At 48.5% G+C, this 22,174-nt stretch overlaps 1 protein-coding gene across 1 annotated transcript in view; it reads right to left on the minus strand.

Annotated features, from left to right (window-relative positions):
- C4H10orf90 (chromosome 4 C10orf90 homolog) overlaps positions 1-22,174 on the minus strand; it is a 208,945-nt gene that overhangs the window by 145,586 nt on the left and 41,185 nt on the right. The window contains exon 2 of the mRNA XM_077258381.1: positions 16,152-16,222. Coding sequence (XP_077114496.1) covers positions 16,152-16,222 — 71 coding nt within the window. The remainder of the gene's footprint in view (positions 1-16,151; positions 16,223-22,174) is intronic.

The following is a 22,174-nucleotide window of genomic DNA, read 5'->3' on the forward strand; positions in this document are numbered from 1 at the left end:
TAAGGAGTCTTCCAGATAAAGAAGCAAGGTCTGGTGTGACAAAAAATGATGATGATAATGCATAAGAACCAGCCTAAGGCCTCTTTCACACGTCAGTGTCTCCGGTACGTGTAGTGACAGTTTTCTCACATACCGGAGACACTGACACACGTAGATCCATTAGAATCTATGTGTTTCTGCACATGTGCGTGTTTTCACACGGACCGTGTGTCCGTGTGCAAAACACGTTGACATGTCCGTTTTTTACCGGCAGCACGTACAACAATATGTCCTGCACACGTGCACACGGAGAACAGTGTGCACTCTCCTCCGTGTGCACATACCGCCCGCAGGAGAGACAGCGCTACAGTAAGCGCTGTCCCCCCCCCCCCCCCCGCTGTGGTGCTGAAGGCGGAATTCATCTCTTCTACCTCGCAGGAGAGAAGAGATGAAAGATCAAGTACTTGTTTTTTTTTGTGAAAAATAAAGTTTGCATGTGCCCCCCGCCTCCCCCCCCCCCAGTGCGCCGCCCGGCCCCTTGCAGAAGAAATACTCACCTAGCTCCCGCGATGTCTCCTCTCTCCTCTCAGCGCTGGCAGCTTCTCCTGTGTGAGCGGTCACGTGGGACCGCTCATTACAGTCAGGGAATATTCACTGACTGTAATGAGCAGTACCACGTGACCGCTCACACAGGAGAAGCTGCCAGCACGGAGAGGAGAGAGGAGACATCGTGGGAGCTAGGTGAGTATTTCTTCTGCATCTGCAAGGGGCAGGGCGGGGCACTGGGGATGGGAGGACACCAGCAAAGTTTTTTTTTAACAAAAAAGAAGAAAAAAATGATCTTTCATCTCTTCTCTCCAGCGAACGCTGGGGGAGAAGAGATGAATGCCGCCTTCAGCACCACACAGGAGGGACAGCGCTTAGTGTAGCGCTGTCTCTCCTGCACGGTCCGTGTGGTCCTCAAGCGGCACACGGGCGGCACACGGATGCCGCACTTGTGCCACACTGATGTGCCACTTGAGCACACGGACACACGGACACGGATAACTCCGGTACCGATTTCTCCGGTACCGGAATTATCTGGACGTGTGAAAGAGGCCTAAAGCATGGTGTAACTGATCAGACCTTGGGGAAAGCAGGATCTGTTCAGTGCACACCCCGTCTCCAGCCATGCTCTGCCCTACTACTTTTTGGACTTGCACTCCAGCAGTAATTGTCTTCATGCACTGAACAGATCCTGCTTTCCCCAAGGTCTGATCAGTTACACCATGCTTTAGGCCTCTTTCACACGTCAGTGGCTCCGGTACGTGTAGTGACAGTTTTCTCACGTACCGGAGACACTGACACACGTAGACCCATTAGAATCTATGTGTTTCTGCACATGTGCGTGTTTTCACACGGTCCTCAGGCGGCACACGGGCGGCACACGGATGCCGCACGTGTGCCACACTGATGTGCCACTTGAGCACACGGACACGGATAACTCCGGTACCGATTTCTCCGGTACCGGAATTATCTGAACGTGTGAAAGAGGCCTTAGGCTGGTTCTTATGCATTATCATCATCATTTTTTGTCACACCAGACCTTGCTTCTTTATCTGGAAGACTCCTTAGGTTACATTTGTAATTCTGCATACGGCTGGGTGTATCCTCTTTGCAGTCCTTCTCTGATTTTGTCAGGGCTATTGCTCCATTTTATACAGTTATATGAAAAAGTTTGGGCACCCCTATTTATCTTAAGCTTAATGTTTTATAAAAATTGTTTTTTTTTGCAACAGCTATTTCAGTTTCATATATCTAATAACTGTTGGACACAGTAATGTTTCTGCCTTGAAATGAGGTTTATTGTACTAACAGAAAATGTGCAATCTGCATTCAAACAAAATTTGACAGGTGCATAAGTATGGGCACCCTTATCATTTTCTTGTTTTAAATACTCCTACCTACTTTTTACTGACTTACTAAAGCACTTTTTTTGGTTTTGTAACCTCATTGAGCTTTGAACTTCATAGCTAGGTGTATGCAATCATGAGAAAAGCTACTTAAAGTGGCCACTTGCAAGTTGTTCTCCTGTTTGAATCTCCTCTGAAGAGTGGCATCATGGGCTCCTCAAAACAACTGTCAAATGATCTGAATACAAAGACTATTCAACATAGTTATTCAGGGGAAGGATACAAAAAGCTGTCTCAGAGATTTAACCTGTCAATTTCCACTGTGAGGAACATAGTAAGGAAATGGAAGAACACAGGTACAGTTCTTGTTAAGGCCAGAAGTGGCAGGCCAAGAAAAACATCAGAAAGGCAGAGAAGAAGAATGGTGAGATCAGTCAAGGACAATCCTCAGACCACCTCCAGAGAGCTGCAGCATCAACTTGCTGCAGATGGTGTCACTGTGCATCGGTCAACTATACAATGCACTGTGTTTTTTTGCCGCCATGCATAATGCCTTTTTGTATTACCAAACAACTCAATCTTGGTTTCATCAGTCCATGGGACCTTATTCCAAAAAGAAATTGGCTTCTCCAAATGTGCTTTTGCATATCTCAGCTGACTCTGTGGCGTGCTTGCAGAAACGGCTTCATTCGCATCACTCTCCCATACAGCTTCTCCTTGTGCAAAGTGTGTTGTATAGTTGACCGATGCACAGTGACACCATCTGTAGCAAGTTGATGCTGCAGCGCTCTGGAGGTGGTCTGAGGATTGTCCTTAACTGATCTCACCATTCTTCTTCTCTGCCTTTCTGATGTTTTTCTTAACCTGCCACTTCTGGCCTTAACAAGAACTGTACCTGTGTTCTTCCATTTCCTTACTATGTTCCTCACAGTGGAAACTGACAGGTTAAATCTCTGAGACAGCTTTTTGTATCCTTCCCCTGAACAACTATGTTGAATAATCTTTGTTTTCAGATCATTTGACAGTTGTTTTGAGGAGCCCATGATGCCACTCTTCAGAGGAGATTCAAACAGGAGAACAACTTGCAAGTGGCCACTTTAAGTAGCTTTTCTCATGATTGCATACACCTAGCTATGAAGTTCAAAGCTCAGTGAGGTTACAAAACCAAAAAAAGTGCTTTAGTAAGTCAGTAAAAAGTAGGTAGGAGTATTTAAAACAAGAAAATGATAAGGGTGCCCATACTTATGCACCTGTCAAATTTTGTTTGAATGCAGATTGCACATTTTCTGTTAGTACAATAAACCTCATTTCAAGGCAGAAACATTACTGTGTCCAACAGTTATTAGATATATGAAACTGAAATAGCTGTTGCAAAAAAAAACAATTTTTATAAAACATGAAGCTTAAGATTAATAGGGGTGCCCAAACTTTTTCATATAACTGTACATCAGCACACTTTATGCTCACGGGCATTTTTTTGACATAATTGGGGACGCCCATATCTTGTCATTCTCAGGCTATGATTTAACGTCATTTGGTTGTCATATATTATATGTTAGTTCCACATGTCACTATTGTACCATACGTGATATTTCTATAGTGCCTTGTGTGTTGGTCAAAGCATTAGCAGTGTGTGCACCATATTATATTATATATTGCTTTATACAGGCTGTTTGGTAGGGGTGTTGTGCTTTGTCACATGTTTTTAATTGATTTTATATTCTGTATCTGTCTTTGCTATTGTAATAAAAATTTATACTATTTTTTGGGTATCATGTAGCAGGTGTGCACATTTATATGTGCAGCGCCCCAGAGTCCTGGTCGTTGCAGTAATGTCGCTCTGCCACTAAGGGGAGTGATGTTACGTCTGACTGCACTAAAGGAGTTCACCTGACCAGGTAACACTCACACTACACTTCACACTCCGGCCACCAGGGGGAGTGGTTCTATCTAGTAGGCCACTCCTCACACTCTGGTAAGACTGGGGGTTGGACAGGAAGAGAGGGAGAAGTTACTGGGAAGAGCTAGAGAGAGGACCTGTCAGGGATGGGATCCAGGCAGATTCTTAAGAACAGCGCAAACCAGTGAGTAACGGGAATACAGCAAAGAGGCAATAGGACCAGAAGGAGTCGTGCTGTAAGATCGAGGCAACATCCTTCTGAGGCGCAAACAGTCGGTGGCCAGAACGCCGAGAAAGTAAGAGACTTTAAGCATACTTCAAACCACGGCAGGACAGCCAATTATAGGTTGGCTGTCTCACTCAAACACCTAAGCAGACAACGGAGGCAGCTGTGGGAGAGGGGCGACTCTAGAGTCCCGGAAGAACTCCAGGCCTACCCCGTCATACGGGTGCGTCCTAGCCATAGTATCTGGGGGACGGAGAGAACGAAGATCAGAGACAGACACAGCAGTTGCGAGGACTATCCCGGGGTGCTCAGCAGGGAAGGACTACAACACATAGGCGCTAGAAGGTAGACACTGATTCCCACCTGAAAAGGGAACTCCTGATGTGCCTTTGGACCGGCCGGCCCCAGACAGCCCTGTTAACAGTGCTCCGGATTGAGCACCTTGAAGCCTTCAGTAAAGAGGTAAAGAGACTGCAAACTGGTGTCCTTGTTATTTACTGTGACCTGCACCGCACCACGACAACACTACCATCCTCTACCTTTATTGTACGCCCCTCAGCAGGGTCACAGGACTGGTCTAGCCACCATGACAACCCCAGAACAGAGACTCAGAGGCCCGGTACCGGGTACCCCTCGGCCCTGCGGCAGTGGGGGCGCTGCAAACTTGGCATCACGAACAGGATTCTACTTAAGCCTGAAGAATCGGGTCATGTGTGCCTTGGAACTGTGATTTATTGTGCTTGGACTGTGACTTATCGCAAAGACTGTGTGTTGCCAATTGCCGCCAAGAGCTCCCGCCACAATTCGCCATTGCCGCGCACGGAGGGAGGAGCCTTAGCTTCGTGGGCGGAACCGGCCAATAGAAGCGCGGAGCGAGAAAGCGCGGTAAAGTACCAATCCCGGAAGAGGAACTCCGACCTCCAGCAGGTTAGTGGGAGGAAGGGACAGCCATGTCCGAGTCGGGAGGAGAGGAGGTGGCGGTCGCAGCCGTGGACGCAGGGGCACCTCCGGTCTCCGCAGTGGGCGAAGCCGCGGCCCTAATACCACCACCGGTTGCCGCAGAACCCGCTGCCCCCCTCAGCCAATCGGACGCTGCCGCTACCACAAAAGCCATAATGCCCTTCTCTATGCCGTACCTGCCCGGAGCGGCCTGACTCCCACGATGCTCCGGGGAGTCGCATACATTCACTCACTTTAAAGAAGGGATCTGCAGCCTGCTCGAGTTCTATCCCCTGACAGAGCCTCAGAAGGTTCATATGATAATCGGCCAACTCTTTGGAGCGGCTCTGAGAGAAGTGAAGTCCTGGCCCGCCGCGGATAAGGGAACGGCACAGCAGGTTTTTGCAAAGCTTAAAGCCACCTTCGATACCCGTGCTGCTACAGAAATTAAATTGACTTTCAATGGATGTAAACAGAGACCGCAGGATAGCTTACGGGACTATGCCCTTAATCTCCAAGAGGCGATGCGGGCCATTAAGCAGAGTGACCCCGGCAGCATGCAAGATGAGGATAAACTTCTGAAAGAGCGGTTCATTGAGGGGCTCCTGTGCAGTCACCAAAGGGGCCAATTACACTTCCTGGCCATGCAGAATCCAGACTTGACTTTTGCGCAATTCAAGGATAAAGCTATCCAGGCGCTGCAGGAGCGACAACCCAGCCGCGCAATACCACCCAGGCGTTCCGCTCTCATATACCACCAGGAGGTGGCGACGGATGCTCCAGTTGCCGCCGAGGCCGACGCCCAGAGCCTAGAGGACGACTCCCCTGCAGGACTCCGCCTCCAGATGCAGGAGCTGACCAAGAGCGTTGCTGCCCTAGCCCAGACGGTGCAGTCCCTACTGGAGGCCCCAAGGAAAAGATCCAGCTGGCCTCCAGACCAGAAGATGTCCCCTGGATGCGACAGAGGAGGACTCCACCGACCAGAGGCCGGGACAGCGATCGCTTCCATCAGGACGGACGACCCATCTGTCGCCGCTGTCACCAGGTGGGCCACCTTGCAAGGTACTGTCCTTTAAACGAGCAACCCCTGGGGCAAAGGGCCAACCCCCAGGAGTAGGACGATCAGGCCCACAGCATTGGAGAGCCAAATACGTTGGAGGGCGACCAGTTCTTCCTGTTGTGATCGACGGTATCCCCCTGAACGCTCTGCTGGACACCGGTTCTCAGGTGACGACTATGCCTTATGTGCTTTATAAACGGTATTGGGAGGACACCGATATTACTCGTGGCCCCAATGACGATTTCACCATAATAGCCAGTAATGGTCAACCGTTGCCACAAGTGGGGTATAAAGAGGTCACCATCAAGGTGGGGCGGGTGGAATTGAAAGCCCAAGGGATTGTGATTGTTGATATTGATCGCCGAGAATGTAATCCCATGATGACTATTGGTACCAATGTTATAGAAAATTGTCTTGCAGAAGTTATTGTTTTGTTGCAACAGGTAGCAGAAACCGCTGGCCACAGTGAACAACGTGCCCTGCAAAAAGAAATCAGAGCTCTGATGCGGAGACAGCAGGTAGAGCTGACTGGTGGTGAGATTGGTCGTGTCACTGTGAGTGATTCATACCCCATCGCGATACCCCCCAGGAGTGAAATGTTAATATGGTGTCGGGCAGCCATAGGCCTCAGGGGAAAGGACTACCTGGCCTTGGTAGAACCCGTATATTCAGACAATAGGCTTACTATTCTGACAGCCCGGGGGGTGGTCGATGTCCGCCAGGGGAGGGTGCCCGTACGTGTTCTCAATTGTGGGGAGGAAGAGGTTCACCTTACCAAGTATGCCACGCTGGCCAAACTGTTCGCTGTCAATAATAGTGTGATACAGACACCTGAACCCTTGGTCCAGTCAGACGTGGCAGAGGACAACAGTTCTGCAGGGCACTCGAAAGATTGGTGTCGAGAATTGCATGTGGGCACTGACTCCACCCCATCCCATCAGAAACAGGGGGCCTACAGGGTGGTTCACGAGTACGAGCGGGTATTTAGCAAACACCCCTTAGATTTTGGATAAGTGAAAGGGATCCAACATCACATCCCCACGGGAGATCACCGGCCCATAAAAGAGAGATACCGCCCTGTACCCCCAGCTCATTACCAGTGTGCCAAGGACATGTTGCGAGAAATGAAGGAGGCTGGGGTGGTGAGAGACAGTTGTAGCCCCTGGGCAGCTCCATTAGTCCTTGTTAAAAAGAAAGATGGCACCATGAGGATGTGCATTGATTACAGGCAGTTGAATCGCATTACACATAAGAATGCATACCCACTGCCCAGGATAGAGGAGTCTGTGGCTGCTTTAAAATCCGCTAACTATTTCTCTACCTTAGATCTCACCAGTGGGTTCTGGCAGGTTCCCGTGGCGGAGGCGGACAAAGAGAAGACGGCCTTCACGACGCCGATGGGGCTCTGCGAATTCAACTACATGCCCTTCGGATTGTGCAATGCCCCAGGGACGTTCCAGAGGATGATGGAGTGCTGTCTGGGGCACAAGAACTTTGAAACCGTACTGCTGTATCTGGATGATGTCATTGTCTTCTCTAAGACCTACGAAGACCATCTGAAGCACCTGGCTGAGGTGTTTGAAGCCCTGTCCAACTTTGGCTTAAAGGTGAAACCGTCCAAATGTCATCTGCTGAAACCCAAAGTACAGTACCTGGGCCATGTGGTGAGCGCTGAAGGAGTGGCCCCAGACCCCGACAAGGTCACGGTGATCCAAGACTGGCCGAAGCCCAGCAACCTCCACGAAGTCCGGCAGTTCCTCGGCTGGTCGGCTACTACCGAAGGTTCATCAAAGACTTCACCAAGAAGGCCGCACCCTTGCAAGACCTGTTAGTGGGCCAATCAAAGAAGGCCAAGGGGAAGAACGCCCCATTTGACTGGATCGAGCGGCTGGAAGGATCCTTCGCTTGTTTGAAGTCGGCACTGACGGGAGAAGAGGTACTGGCCTACCCCGAATACGACCAACCGTTTGTGCTGTACACGGATGCTAGCAATGTGGGATTGGGAGCCGTTCTGTCCCAGGTCCAGAAAGGCAAAGAGAGGGTGATCGCTTACGCCAGCAGGAAGCTCCGTCCCACGGAAAGGAACCCTGACAACTATAGTTCCTTTAAACTGGAGTTCCTTGCCATCGTCTGGGCAGTGACAGAGAGGTTCAAACACTACCTGGCCTCAGCGAAATTCACCGTCTTCACGGATATCAATCCGCTAACGCATCTGGATACCGCCAAGCTCGGGGCCTTGGAACAGCGGTGGATGGCCCGGCTGTCCAACTACAACTTCACCATCAAGTACCGGGCAGAACACAAGAATGCAAATGCTGATGCCTTGTCTCGAATGCCTAATTTGCCAGAAGCAGGGGAAGACCCGGAGGCACTTGAAGAGGTGGAGCTGCCTGCATTCCATCGCCCTAAAGCCACTCAGAACTCCCATCATGTGAGGAACAGGCACAAGAACCCACCGGATGCCACGCCGAATCCCCTGCCCCATCACGGGTGGGCGGAAACTCAGGATGGTGACCCCGCGGTCCGTCGGGTGAAAGAGCTCTTGACGCAGGCAGGGTTGCATCCCGGCCCAGATGATCCACAGGAAACCCAACAGCTGTGGAAGGGGAGAAGCAAACTGTTTATCCATGATGGCAAGCTGTGCCGGAGGAGCATCGACCCACATACTCATGAATTGGTGTGGCAGATAGTGGTGCCAAGGCGAGATGCGCCCATGGTTCTGGGAGCCTACCACGATGGAGCCGGACACTTCGGATGGAGGAAGCTAGAGAAGCTACTCCGAGGGAGGTTCTATTGGATTGGCATGAAGAGAGCCATTGAGAAGTGGTGTCGGGAGTGCGGTCCATGTAGCCTACGCAGGAAGGACCGTGGCAGCCAACAGGCTCCCCTGCGGCCTATCATCACCAAACGGCCGCTCGAACTGGTCGCGCTGGATCATGTGAAGCTGACACCTAGCCAGTCAGGCTATATCTACGCTCTTACCATCGTAGACCACTACTCCAGATTTTTGGTGGTTGTACCTGTCAAGGATCTAACGGCCAGGACTGCCGCCAAGGCCTTCCAGCAGTACTTTTGTAGGCCCCACGGCTACCCGGAGAAGGTACTGACTGATCAGGGACCAGCATTTGAAGCAGAAGTGTTCCAAGAGTTCTGCCAACTGTACGGGTGTAAGAAGATCAGAACTACTCCATACCATCCTCAAACCAATGGGATGTGCGAAAAGATGAACCAAGTGGTGATCGACTTATTGAAGACCTTGCCCATAGAGGAACGGAACCTGTGGCCGACAAAGTTACCTGACTTGGTGGATATATACAATCACATCCCAGTAAATTCCACCAACTGTACTCCAGCCTACCTGATGCGAGGAAGGTCTAGCCAGTTACCCGTTGATCTGGACATGGGTGTCCTAGTCCCCGAGGATACCTCACCAGATGCAGATTGGGACGCAGAAAGGCAGCGAAGGTACCACACAGTACAGGAGTGCGTGGAAAGAAGTCTCGCCCAGGCTAGGCAAAAACAAGAAAGGGACTATAACTAGCACGCTCCTGCGATTCCCCTGGCACCTGGTGAGCAAGTACTCAAACGAAAGAGGAGAGTACCCAAGCTCGATGACCAATGGGAAGCGGAACCGTATACCGTCCTGCCATCCGATTTCGACAACACGAAGGTCTGTCTCATCAGCAAGGACGGAGGGGAGACCTCAACAGCGATATCCAGGGATCACCTTAAGGTCTGCCCCGACAAGTTGAGAGAGAGGGACCCGGCCCCAGGAATCTCCCCGCCTGTGGAAAAGGAGAAGATGATCCACACCGTCCTTGGAGACTTTCCCCAGTCCTGGACTCAGATAAATCAGGCCATCGTGGTACCTGTTCTAACATTCCACCAGCCGGACCCACCAGAAACAATGGTGGTACCAGATCATCCGGCCCCGCAACCTCAACAAGCCCTATCTGAAGATGCCGTGCCGACCGTTGAACTGGCAAATCCTCCCTCTGCTATCGGCGAGCCTGCCGTACCCACTGTTGCTGGCAGCAGCAGCCCTGAGAGCTCCAGCCTGCCAGTGCTACCCAGATTCACTAGAAGTGTAGCTAGAAGGCAGTACACTACACCAGGGGTAGCAAGTATAGTGGGCCCTGTTAGGCCGGAAGCAACCCCTGTGCTGCGAAGGTCCACACGCAGCACTCAGAATCAAACTCCCCTCCGCTACAAAACTTAGAGGTATTAATGAGGGCTGTTATTTAGTTGAAAATGTTTGTGTGCATATCTTCTGTTACAGGTTTTAAAAATGGACAACGGGGTAATGGACAGTGAATTGCTCCAAAAACTTCTAAAAAGGGGACCCCTTTGTTTACCCGGGGTCCCCGCTGTTTCAACCACTGAACTGAGAGTCATAAACTGTGCATGACCTAACTTTCGCAACGTTCAAGAAGTCCTCACCTCCCATAAAGGGAAGCACTGTTATATTTGACTGTTTATGATATTTCAAATTGTTGTGTGTTTCCTGTTAACATGTATTGTTGTTCTTGTTTTTCCCAGTCCGGGAGTACTGGATTTAACCGGGGGGGAGTGCAGCGCCCCAGAGTCCTGGTCGTTGCAGTAATGTCGCTCTGCCACTAAGGGGAGTGATGTTACGTCTGACTGCACTAAAGGCGTTCACCTGACCAGGTAACACTCACACTACACTTCACACTCTGGCCACCAGGGGGAGTGGTTCTATCTAGTAGGCCACTCCTCACACTCTGGTAAAACTGGGGGTTGGACAGGAAGAGAGGGAGAAGTTACTGGGAAGAGCTAGAGAGAGGACCTGTCAGGGATGGGATCCTGGCAGATTCTTAAGAAAAGCGCAAACCAGTGAGTAACGGGAATACAGCAAAGAGGCAATAGGACCAGAAGGAGTCGTGCTGTAAGATCGAGGCAACATCCTTCTGAGGCGCAAACAGTCGGTGGCCGTAACGCCAAGAAAGTAAGAGACTTTAAGCATACTTCAAACCACGGCAGGACAGCCAATTATAGGTTGGCTGTCTCACTCAAACACCTAAGCAGACAACGGAGGCAGCTGTGGGAGAGGGGCGACTCTAGAGTCCCGGAAGAACTCCAGGCCTACCCCGTCATACGGGTGCGTCCTAGCCATAGTATCTGGGGGACGGAGAGAACGAAGATCAGAGACAGACACAGCAGTTGTGAGGACTATCCCGGGGTGCTCAGCAGGGAAGGACTACAACACATAGGCGCTAGAAGGTAGACACTGATTCCCACCTGAAAAGGGAACTCCTGATGTGCCTTTGGACCGGCCGGCCCCAGACAGCCCTGTTAACAGTGCTCCGGATTGAGCACCTTGAAGCCTTCAGTAAAGAGGTAAAGAGACTGCAAACTGGTGTCCTTGTTATTTACTGTGACCTGCACCGCACCACGACAACACTACCATCCTCTACCTTTATTGTACGCCCCTCAGCAGGGTCACGGGCCGGGTCTAGCCACCGTGACAACCCCAGAACAGAGACTCAGAGGCCCGGTACCGGGTACCCCTCGGCCCTGCGGCAGTGGGGGCGCTGCATATGCATTGGCTATCTTTTTCTTGGTCTCGATTCCCAATGACAGGCACAGGGGTCCTCTGCAGATCTCTGGCTGTCATGCTAACCCATTGACCTGGACCCGTTGAAGCATAAGAAGCACGCGAAATGGCCGTCGTCCACCACAGAGCTGACTCCCCCGCCTCCACAATTTTAATCTTGATGTATTGAATAAGCAGAAATCAGAGAGCCCCCCCTTCACTTCTTCTCTTGGAATCCTGATAACCCACCGGCGCCCCATGATCACATGATGACAGGTGTACCGTTGAACGAAACTTGTGACACGCTTCCGGCTGGCATGTGTTAAATCCCGTTGTCAGAGATTGACAGCAGGATTTAAAAGATTAACAGCCGTGGGAGGAACTCTGATCCACCCACAGCTGTTAAAGGCAGTTGAAGACTGATTAAATCAGCTGTCATGTGTGAGAAAAGATGCTGACTCCACACTGAAAGTTTCAATTTGGTACATTTTTTAAAGGATTTACATCTTTTGGCGCTAAAAAGTTTGAAAAAAATAGTTAAAGAAAAAAAGAACATGGTTTTTTTCTGAACGAAATTGGTGAACCTCGTATGATATTTTGAAGAATTTGGTGCAAAAATTGTCAGCAGATGCCACATGACGAAATTGCAAATGATGGATCAGATGATAATGATGATTTAGGCTCAGATTTCTACACTGAAATCCATAGCTTTTATTAACCTAAAATTTGCCCAGATTTTCACTACATTCATGTGGTTTCATAGGTGTTTTTTCCTGATTTATAGTTCCCCTTAAAATAAGTGTCACGTGCACCAAAAGTAAGCGCACCATCTCAGCTATAAAGTGGAGACCCCATAATGTTACAGAGTGGGGGGCCAAGATCTGAGGAGCAAAGGGCAGAAAAGTCATCAAGACTCTGCTGACTCCATAACTGCAGAGTCCAGACGTCCTCTGGAGCAGTTGCATTGAGCCTTACATTACCAAGCACAATGCTAAGTCTTACATCATCCAAGCGCAATGACACGCGTCAAGCACCTGCAGCGCCCCAGAGTCCTGGTCGTTGCAGTACTGATGCTCCGCCGCTAAGGGGGGTATTGGTACGTCTGATGGCACTGAAGGAGTTCACCTGACCAGGTATCACAGACACCAATACACTTCACAGTCTGGCCTCCAGGGGGAGCTAAGGGTGCTATGTATTAGGCCACTCCTCACAATCTGGTTAAACTAGGGGTTAAATAGGAAGTGAGAGAGAAGCTGACCGGGTTGGAACCAGGCAACATCCTGTGGCAGAGGGTGTTGCAGGGGAAGATTCAGGGGGGTCCCTGTCAGGGGTGGGATCCTGACAGAGGCCTAGCGAACAGAAAGAACGTTACGGGACCACGCCTGCACTTCATTGCGGCGGTACCCCAAGAAAGGATAAGAAGCGAGGTTTATTGTGAAGAGTGAGAAACGAGATCAACGCAACAAGGAGAAACACCAGTAGGAGTCGTGCTGTAAGATGAGGCAACATCCTACTGAGGCGCGTAGCCGGTGGCCGGAACGCCGAGGAAGTATTGAGCTCCAGGCCTTACTTCAAACCTACGGCAGGACAGTCAGTTATAGGCGGGCTGTCTCACCCAAATCACCTACGAAGACATAGGGGGCAACAGTTGGAGAGGGGCGACTCTAGGGTCCCAGAAGACCTCCAGGCCTACCCGTCATACGGGTGCGTCCTAGCCATATCATCTGGGGAACGAAGAAGAACATCAGAATCAGTTGTGAGGGAACTTCAGAAACAGACACAACAGTTGTGGGGACTATCCCGTAAGCACAGCAGGGAAGGACTACAACACACAAGCGCTAGAAGGTAGGCACAGATTTCCACCTGCAAAGGGAACTCTGGAGGTGCCATCGGACCGGCTGGACTCACGCAGCCTGGTTAACCGTATTCCGGATTGAGGATCCTGAAGCCTTCAGTAAAGAGGTAAAGAGACAGCAACCTGGTGTCCTCGTTATTGATCGCGACCTGCACCACACCACAACATCGTCACTCTCCGCTTTCACTGGATGCCCCTCAGCAGGGTCACGGACCGGGTCTAGCCACCGTGACAACCCCAGAACCGAGACAGAGGGGCCCGGTACCGGGTATCCCTCGGCCCTGCGGCAGTGGGGGCGCTCCACACCAGAAAAGTGGAAGCTGGTATAGCTGCAAAGGAGAGACCAACTCAATTTTAGGTGTAGGTGTCCCAGTACTTTTGTCCATTTATTTTATTTCTCATAGTACTCTACTGGCGATGGAGTTAAATATTAAAGTAAAAAATTAGTTACAATCACTATTAAATAGAATAAACAATTCTTATAGGGGATACAGTCATATGACTTACATACAGTAGGTCAGGGTTACAAGGCCCAGCAGGGATCCCAGACAGATGTTATTTTTGGGGCTACTATGGAGATGTTAAAAGAATTTTGGGATAAGTTTAGTGTCTGGGAAATTCTGGGAAATTGCACTTAAAAAATTAATTCTGCGTGTTAATTTTATGGTAGTTTCATTATCCATTCTGTTTTAAATGACTCGTGGGCGCAAGATAATGTCTGCTTTATAGCATTAATTAATAAAACATAAACTGATGATTATCTGCTGGCAAAATGTTTAGGTAAATATTGTGACCCCGATGTGATTAATGCTTGCATGATCCATAGTCTACATGTGATGCAAACTGATAATAAGATTTACATTCACGGAAATTCAATTACACTTAATATCTAGACACTGAAGCTGCTCACATTGACGAGACTTTAAAAGCTTGTATATAAGATTATTGATGCCGGGCTCCCAGCTAAGCCCCATGGGATAATATCATTCAATTAGAACAGCAGCCGACAACAGGGATAGAGGCAGAGGTTCCTGACCTGTTTTTCAAAGTGTCTCTGTCACCAGATTTAACAATACAAACTGCAGATATTATTAAATTGATCTTAGACCTGAAGAGGCTGGTGTGCTTACTTTGAAAATCAACTTAAGAATGGCTGTGTGACCATTCTTGAAGCTTTTCTGACTTGATATCTAGTTGGATTCATTTTATTATTAGGAATGGATTAGAAAGACATTCTGACATGGATTATCTTAGTAAATACACCAGCCTCATCAGGTGTAGAAGACGTATATAGTTTGTATTGTGAAATCTAGTGTCAGAGACACTTTAAAATGGGTAGAGAAGTTTTATCTTAATCATACACGCATGACCAACTGGTCTTATATTATCTCCCCTAGTTTTTACAAACTGCAGCGTCATACAATGGCTATTCATTCAAAGGTTGAGAAGAGGCTACAATTTAAAATCAAATTATATTCACTTGTCCCTGGCCGTCACCTGACTCCTTACTCCGCCATCACAGCTTTCCGGTCTTTGCACAGGTCTTCAGTTCTTCCACCACTGAGGCCAATGATTTTCCTCAAGCAGTCATGCACACCATTGACTTCAGTGATATGCCTTGACCCGCCCACCATGTGACTGTGTGGCCAATCACAAGCCTCCGGGGTAGAGGAGCTGAAGACCTGCCCTCGAGGAGCACCATAGAGGTGCAGTTATAGCAAAGGTGGCGCAATGTCAGGTGACTATATTGTATTCTCATATTTTTTTCTCCTCTTCCTCTTTTCTCTATTTCTTATACTTTGGAGTCTGGAGAGACTACGGAGCATATTAGACATCTTTTCACGGAACACTCTCATTTTGGACCAAATTTTCTGTGGTGACATCAAATAAATTTTTGCTCTTTTCTGCTTCCTGCGCCTCTCTGTCCTTATTTAATAATTTATGCAGCTTCTGCGGTCATCTCTGGAGGCTGTTCTCCTCTACTCCCTTTTTCCTGTGATTGGCTGCATTGGTCAGGTGACTACAACAGTGCGTCACCGGATGTCTCTATTGATGATGCGCTATTCTAGTCACCTGACCGATGCAGCCAATCACAGGAAAAAGGGAGTAGAGGAGAACAGCCTCCACAGCCAATCACAGGCCCAGAGTGCTCCCGTAACAATGGAACAGTAAAAACTTTGGATGATAGCGCAAACCACTGAACCTGCTCCGGATCCACTGGAAGAGGGGGTGAAGGCAGGTGAGTGGTGAATTTTGTTTTTTTCATGGAACCCATGTTTCAGTTCTAGATTGTATTTAGCTTGGACAACACCATTTCATTTTTATTGAATTATTATATATAAATATGCAGAAATCTAATAAAGCTGCTGACCTTCCTGCCACAAATAAATTCATGTAGATAAGGAGAATTTGTGGATAATCTGCGCTGCTGGTATCGCATATAATAGATCCAAATCCAGACAGATTTTCTTTATCAACACGTTTCGAACTACTACAGACGTCTTCATCAGGACAAGAAAAACATATTTCAGAAAAAGATTAAAAAAAGATAAAGAAAAAATGCATTTTACTGAACAGAATATCTATATGGGTTTAGTGGCTTTGAACTTGGAACGTGAATATGTTTAATTCTTTATCTAGCATTGTACCAAACTTAAAGCACCACGTCTTTTTCCTCCTAGTTTTTTCTAAAAAATGTCATGTAACTTTTCACGAGATGGTGGGGATCATATTTCGTAATTCTTACCTTCAGATTTTGTTCATTTTGATCATCTTTATTCTCTATGTTGGCAGAACGCTCCTTGCAGTCCGGCAGTCCTGGTTCAATAAAACAGAGAATTGTCATCATTACTGATTGAACTTTTATTGTAATATAGCAGAATATTGCTGCTGATTTGATGAAGAAATTATCTTAAAAGTGGTGTGAAGTTGAGAAAACCCACTTTCAATTAAAAAACCATGGAATTCTAGTGATAATTCCAGGCCAGAGCAGATACCAAGAGCAGCTCTCAGTCTGGAGGACCTGTCCTAGCCTGCAGTGCACAGACAAACCATTGCACTGTGTAATGCTTTACTTCACCTGTGGTGGCGCTGCAGGGAAATTAAACATTATTTTCTGGTTTCCGAAGAAATAATATTTGGTCATTTGAGATCCAAGTAAAGTTACACTTTGTCAATTGCATATAGTCAAGAGACCTTTCTAAAAATAAGTAGTACTATCATTTTGTGTTTTTAATTTATGGGTTGTCCCCTTGAAACTAACTTTAGTCCATTGGCTCAGTGATGTAAAATAAAACAAAGTGAGCTTTACCTACCCTCCCCAGGCTCAGAACTGTACTTCTGATAACAGTCTCCTGTCTGTCATCCTTGCCCTGTGTGCCTCACCTGTCTGCTGCTCCAACACCCATGCTGGTGCGCCCACCCGGACCATGGGCTTAAAGGATCTGCAGCGCCCCAGAGTCCTGGTCGTTGCAGTAATGTTATTCTTCCAGGGGGAATGATATGACGTCTGAAGGCAATAAAGGAAATCTCTTTACCAGGTATCACAAACCACACAACACACTTCACACACCAGGCCGCCAGGGGGAGCTACGCTCCTATCTATTAGGGCACTCCTCACAGTTAGGTAAAACTGGTGGTTTGGATAGAAAGTTGGTCAGAACCCAACGGAGTTTGGCAGAAGCTGGCTGGAATGAGCTCCAGTCAGATCCAGACTGCGGTCTGAGGAGGACGAGGGTCCACGGAGCTGCGCATGCCCCACGTGCAGCAGCATCCAAAGAAAGAGACAATAAAAGAGAAGTGTATTGCAGAGGGTGAGAAACGAAGTCATAGCAAAAGGAGAGGAAATCAGAAGGAGTTCTGCTCTGTGAAAGGCTGCCTCCTTCTGAGGCGCAGTAATCCGGTAGCCAGAACACCGAGGGAGTAAGGATCTATACGCTTTACTTCAGAGACTGGCAGGACAGTTAATTCCACGTTGGCTGCCCGACCTTATATCCAGGAGGCATGGTGGCAACTTGTGGGGGCCGGGGCGTGGTAGAGTCCCTGGAAAAAAGCCTCAGGCCACCAGTCATATGGGTTTTGTCCTATCCTATCCATCAGGGGGACAGAGAGAAAGAGATTAAACATCTCCAATAGTTGTGAGGACCTTACCGAGAAGCTCAGCAGGGAGGTACTACAACACCCAGGCGCTAGAGGAAGGCTACTGATTTCCACCTGGATAAGGGGACTCTGGATTTGTCTTTGGACCGGCCGGACTCTGCCTGCCCTGTGGTCTGTACCCTGGACTGTGGACACTGAAGCCTTCAGTAAAGGTAAAGAGACTGCAACCTTGTGTCCTCTTCCTTCACTGCGCCTCACACCATTCACCATCTACATTCTGGGAAGCCCTGGGGATACACTTCACCTGTGGGAAGGTATACCATCTAGCTGCCATAACATCACCCCAGCGGACCCCTAACTTAGCAGCGTGACCGAATACCACAGGTGGCGTCACGAACATTATCCCTTTAAATACCTTTCCCCCATTTATCAACGGACGTCCCTAGGGCCACAGACCGGGTCAGCCACCGTGACATCCCCACAGAGAACCGAAGGGCCCGGCTCCGAGTACCCCACTGCCCTACTGGGGGCGCTCCAGATCCATCCTGCTTCTTCTGTTCCAGTCTACACAGAAAAACTGTGTGCCTATTTTGTCTACACTGGTGGCCAGTGTGAATCCTGGAATTTTTTTCAGGATTAATCAGATATTTATAATATATTTATAAGTAAATGTAATACATTTTCCAGTTGAGAATATCTTTGAACATTAGGAGTCCAGAAGATGCATGTCACTTGTTTTTTTGTCTTATATAGGAAATAACTCCCGTATGCCTCAGTGTGAAATCAGAAGTATACAGGAGTCAAGTTTACCTTTATGGGAACCTCAAAATGGCAAAACATGATGGCACCGAGTGCTTTAGCCCCTTAACTGATGCTGTCCACTGAGCATTTATCCATACACAGTAATAATTCCATCCCGCACTTTAGATGAATTGTTCCAGGACAATACAACCGGTCAGAGAGAGATTTGTGTTTCTTTCCTACATTACAGGATTATGTGAATCATTTTTTGATGTCTTGTATCAAAGAAATGTCAACATTATCGTCATCTAAGAAATATATGAGAGGGTTTTGATTATATCTTGAGCTTCTACAGCAGATGATAAGTAGTAATTGCATTTTTATCAAGGAAACCTAAAGTTCTGTGGAGAGAGGCAGCGATGTGATAGACTGTGCAGGACGCTTATTATAAGGGCAGATCTGGAGTCGCATCACATATTGTGTATCACATACACTGAGCTGTATGACTGCACAAGCTTCTGATTTAGAAATCTGTGCCTAGTAGCAATGTCAGACTGGGGAGCAAAGGTGACCAACCCCTGAGCCCCACTTTTCAGCTACATACAAATGTGACATTATCCTCAACCACAAATTTCTATAACAAAGAACTAGGTATATTCTTAAATGAATAAGATGCTGCCTATGTCTGTACATAGGGATTTAAGTATATTGTGCCAAGTACTGCTCATATCAGTGGGTGGGGCCCACCGGAGGATTCTACTGTTCTCCTGTTGGCCAGTCCAAGCCTGAATAGTAGATAAAACGGTTTTGAAAGTCGACTCATCAGAGAATTATGCAAAATAATCAAGAACTCACATTAACATTCCACCACCAGAAGGATCCTCAACCAAAGAGGCTCAATCAGACCCGCCTGAATATGACGGGCACCCCAAAAAGGAAGGGTAATGGAGCGAAAACCTAAGTTTGCTTGTTCATGCTTGTATAAAGATAAATCTTGGCGTCACGAACAGGATCTACTTAAGCCTGAAGAATCAGGTCATGTGTGCCTAGAGACTGTGATTTGTTGTGCTTGAACTGTACTTTATTGCAAAGACTGTGTGCTACCATTGACCAAGAGAAGTTCCCGCCAAAAGCCGCCGCCATTGCTACTTCGGAGAAGAAGGAGGGCGTGCTATGGGAGGAGACTACCAGAATGGCGCGAGAAATGGATACCGCCCCCTGCGCTTCTGGCTGCAAGGAGATGACCTGCCCCAAAGCAGAGGACAACCCCCTGATTTGCAACAGCGGGAAGCGGGTGATGGAGAAGCCCGACCTCGGAGAAATGGCGGAGTCAGATGCATGCATTGCCACCGATCAAGAGATCATGATGAAGAACAGCGAGTGCCGGAACGGGGAAGGAGCAGTCCCGGCTTACCCTCGTTCACTAGAGGTGGACCCGTGTCCTCTACAGCCGGCAGATCCGAAGCCTTTGGAACAGATAGCGGAGCCGAGTCACCCAATCCTGGCCTCGGAGTCAGCGGAGGAGGAACCACAGCGAGCGGAGCCGTGTCCGAGGACCGCATTGGAGGAGCCGCGGTCCGAGCAGCAGCTGACTCCAGTGTCCTTATCGGCGGAACGGATCGACACCGGTGGAATCACATCAGGCGCAGGTATGGAAAGCGCCCCTACTCCCCCGGTCGATTCTGCTCCCCCGACCGATCCGGTTCCTCCGATCGATCCCGCTCCTGTGACCGCTCCTCACCCTAGCAATGATCGTTCCTTCTTGGTGGAGCGGGTGATCCTCACCTCTAACGCGATGGGGAAGCTAGTGCCCCCACTACCAACCAAGATGGGAGAACCCCTAGATGTGGGCCTAGACGGGGTGATCCTTCGGTGGGACACCCCCTGGACCGGGCTGGATGGGACCCGGGAAGAGGGCCTCACCCTTGCGGTACTTACCTGGGAACAGTATAAGCAATGTTTGATTCAACACTGGAAAGATCGAGACGAGACTGAATCGCCTGACACACAACGTAAGAAGTCTGGTCCCGGTAGGAAAGACGTGGTAAAGCGGGGAACCGTGCTGGCCTACCACCCGAAGAGGGGATGGGGTTCCATACAAGAACCGGGGCTACCAACTGATGTTTTTGTTACTAGCTATAACGTGAAGACCCCCTGCTGCAGCCGAAATGGTGATCCGTTACAGAGGGGAGATCAGGTGACCTACACCCGCCATCGGAGTGCACAAGGATGGTGTGCCCGGAACGTTCGACGGTGTGGGCCTGAAAGAGCGCCCCCTGTTGCTCCGATCATGAATGATCCCGATTTGCCAGATCTTATTCCTATCACCACCGTACGCCTCGTAGCGGCTCCAGAACTTGCAAGCAGGATTAGCCTTCAAATTCAGGCACCGGCTGATCTGAGGGCGCCTGAGAGACCAACTACCAGCTCAGGAGCTGCCTCCACCGGGGGGGAGACCGCCCCAGACTTGGAAGAATAAACCTCGGAAACCTGAAGATGTAAATAGTTACTGTTCCTGATTGTTTGTTACTAAACCCGTCCAGGGTTAACTTTTTATGGATCCCTTAGTTGACCCGGGATCCTTATTGTTTGTTTTTCTACAAGTTTGCACAAGTTTTACAAACTGAGAAATCATGAACAGTGCATGATCCAAACTTTCTTGTAAATAGTTTGCACCTTATTAAAGGCGCTTCCTACTGGTTTTATTTAAAGACTCTTTGCGAAGATACCGTTCTGGAACCTTTGCTGAACAAAGACTGGTAGGCTGAGAAGACGAGCTACCTCAGAAAGACTTGATCCTCTTTTAAAGGGGATGTCCAACAGCGTACTTACGAGAGATACTGTTTTAAGAACAATAATGCCATGGTAATGTTGGAATGAGAAAAGTTGTATGTGTTTTAACTGGTTAAATGTGAAGAAATGCTGATGATGATGCTCTGGAAGAAATGTAACTGCTTTGCATATAGGAAAGTTATGTGTGTTCAATTTGTTTAAAATGTGAAACCTAGATAATGTTCTTTGAAAAAGAAAGATGCAGAAAGCCCGTAGGGGCAGATTTAGAGTTCTGCTTAAGTGAAAGTAAGAAAGTAATAATGAAGGTGAGGATAGAAGGTAAACCCTGAGTCCCCATAGAAAGTTAATAATGTGTTACTAAGGACAGAAAGTGAACCCGTAGGGGTTAGTGAGTGAGTCCTAATAGGAGCCAAGTAGAGCCGGCTCCATGTTCTCTAATTGAAAGGAATGTTATGTCTATACCATGTATAGTAGAGAAAGGCAGTAGGCCCTGGCTGAACGGGGCGGTCCTGTAAAAGAAAGGAGAGGCAGTAGGTCTGGTGCCATAGGGACAGGCGGTCCTGCAGGTTCAAAGTAGGAGAATGAAAAGTTAACTTGCCCTGTAATGTGATTATGGGAAGGCCTTTAGCGAGCTAGGAGTGTATGTTCCTTGAAGGCAATGTTAAATTATTGTTCATTTAATTGCACTTAGTAGAATACCCGGTTGGGTAATGAGAGTTAATTGTAGCCTGTTGCTATGATATTTAATTATGTTTGTAACGTTAAAGTGTCCTCACCTCCCATAAAGGGAAGCCTGTTCAAGTATACTTATTGTTTGCACTCAACAAAATTGTATGTCTTTTTGCTAACCTGTATTGTTGTTTTCTTCCCAGTCCCGGAGTACTGTGTTTAACCAGGGGGGAGTGCAGCGCCCCAGAGTCCTGGTCGTTGCAGTACTGTGGCTCCGCCACTATGGGGAGCCATGGTGCGTCCGATGGCACTGAAGGAGTTCATCTGATCAGGTATCACAGACACCAATATGTTTCACAGCAGGGCCTCCGGGGGGAGCTAAGGGTTCTATTCATTAGGCCACTCCCCACCATAGTGGGTAAACTGGGGGTCAGGCAGGAAGTTAGATGAGAAAGCTGACTGGATTGG

The sequence above is a fragment of the Ranitomeya variabilis genome, chromosome 4, assembly GCF_051348905.1.
Source record: "Ranitomeya variabilis isolate aRanVar5 chromosome 4, aRanVar5.hap1, whole genome shotgun sequence".
Classification (NCBI taxonomy): domain Eukaryota; kingdom Metazoa; phylum Chordata; class Amphibia; order Anura; family Dendrobatidae; genus Ranitomeya; species Ranitomeya variabilis.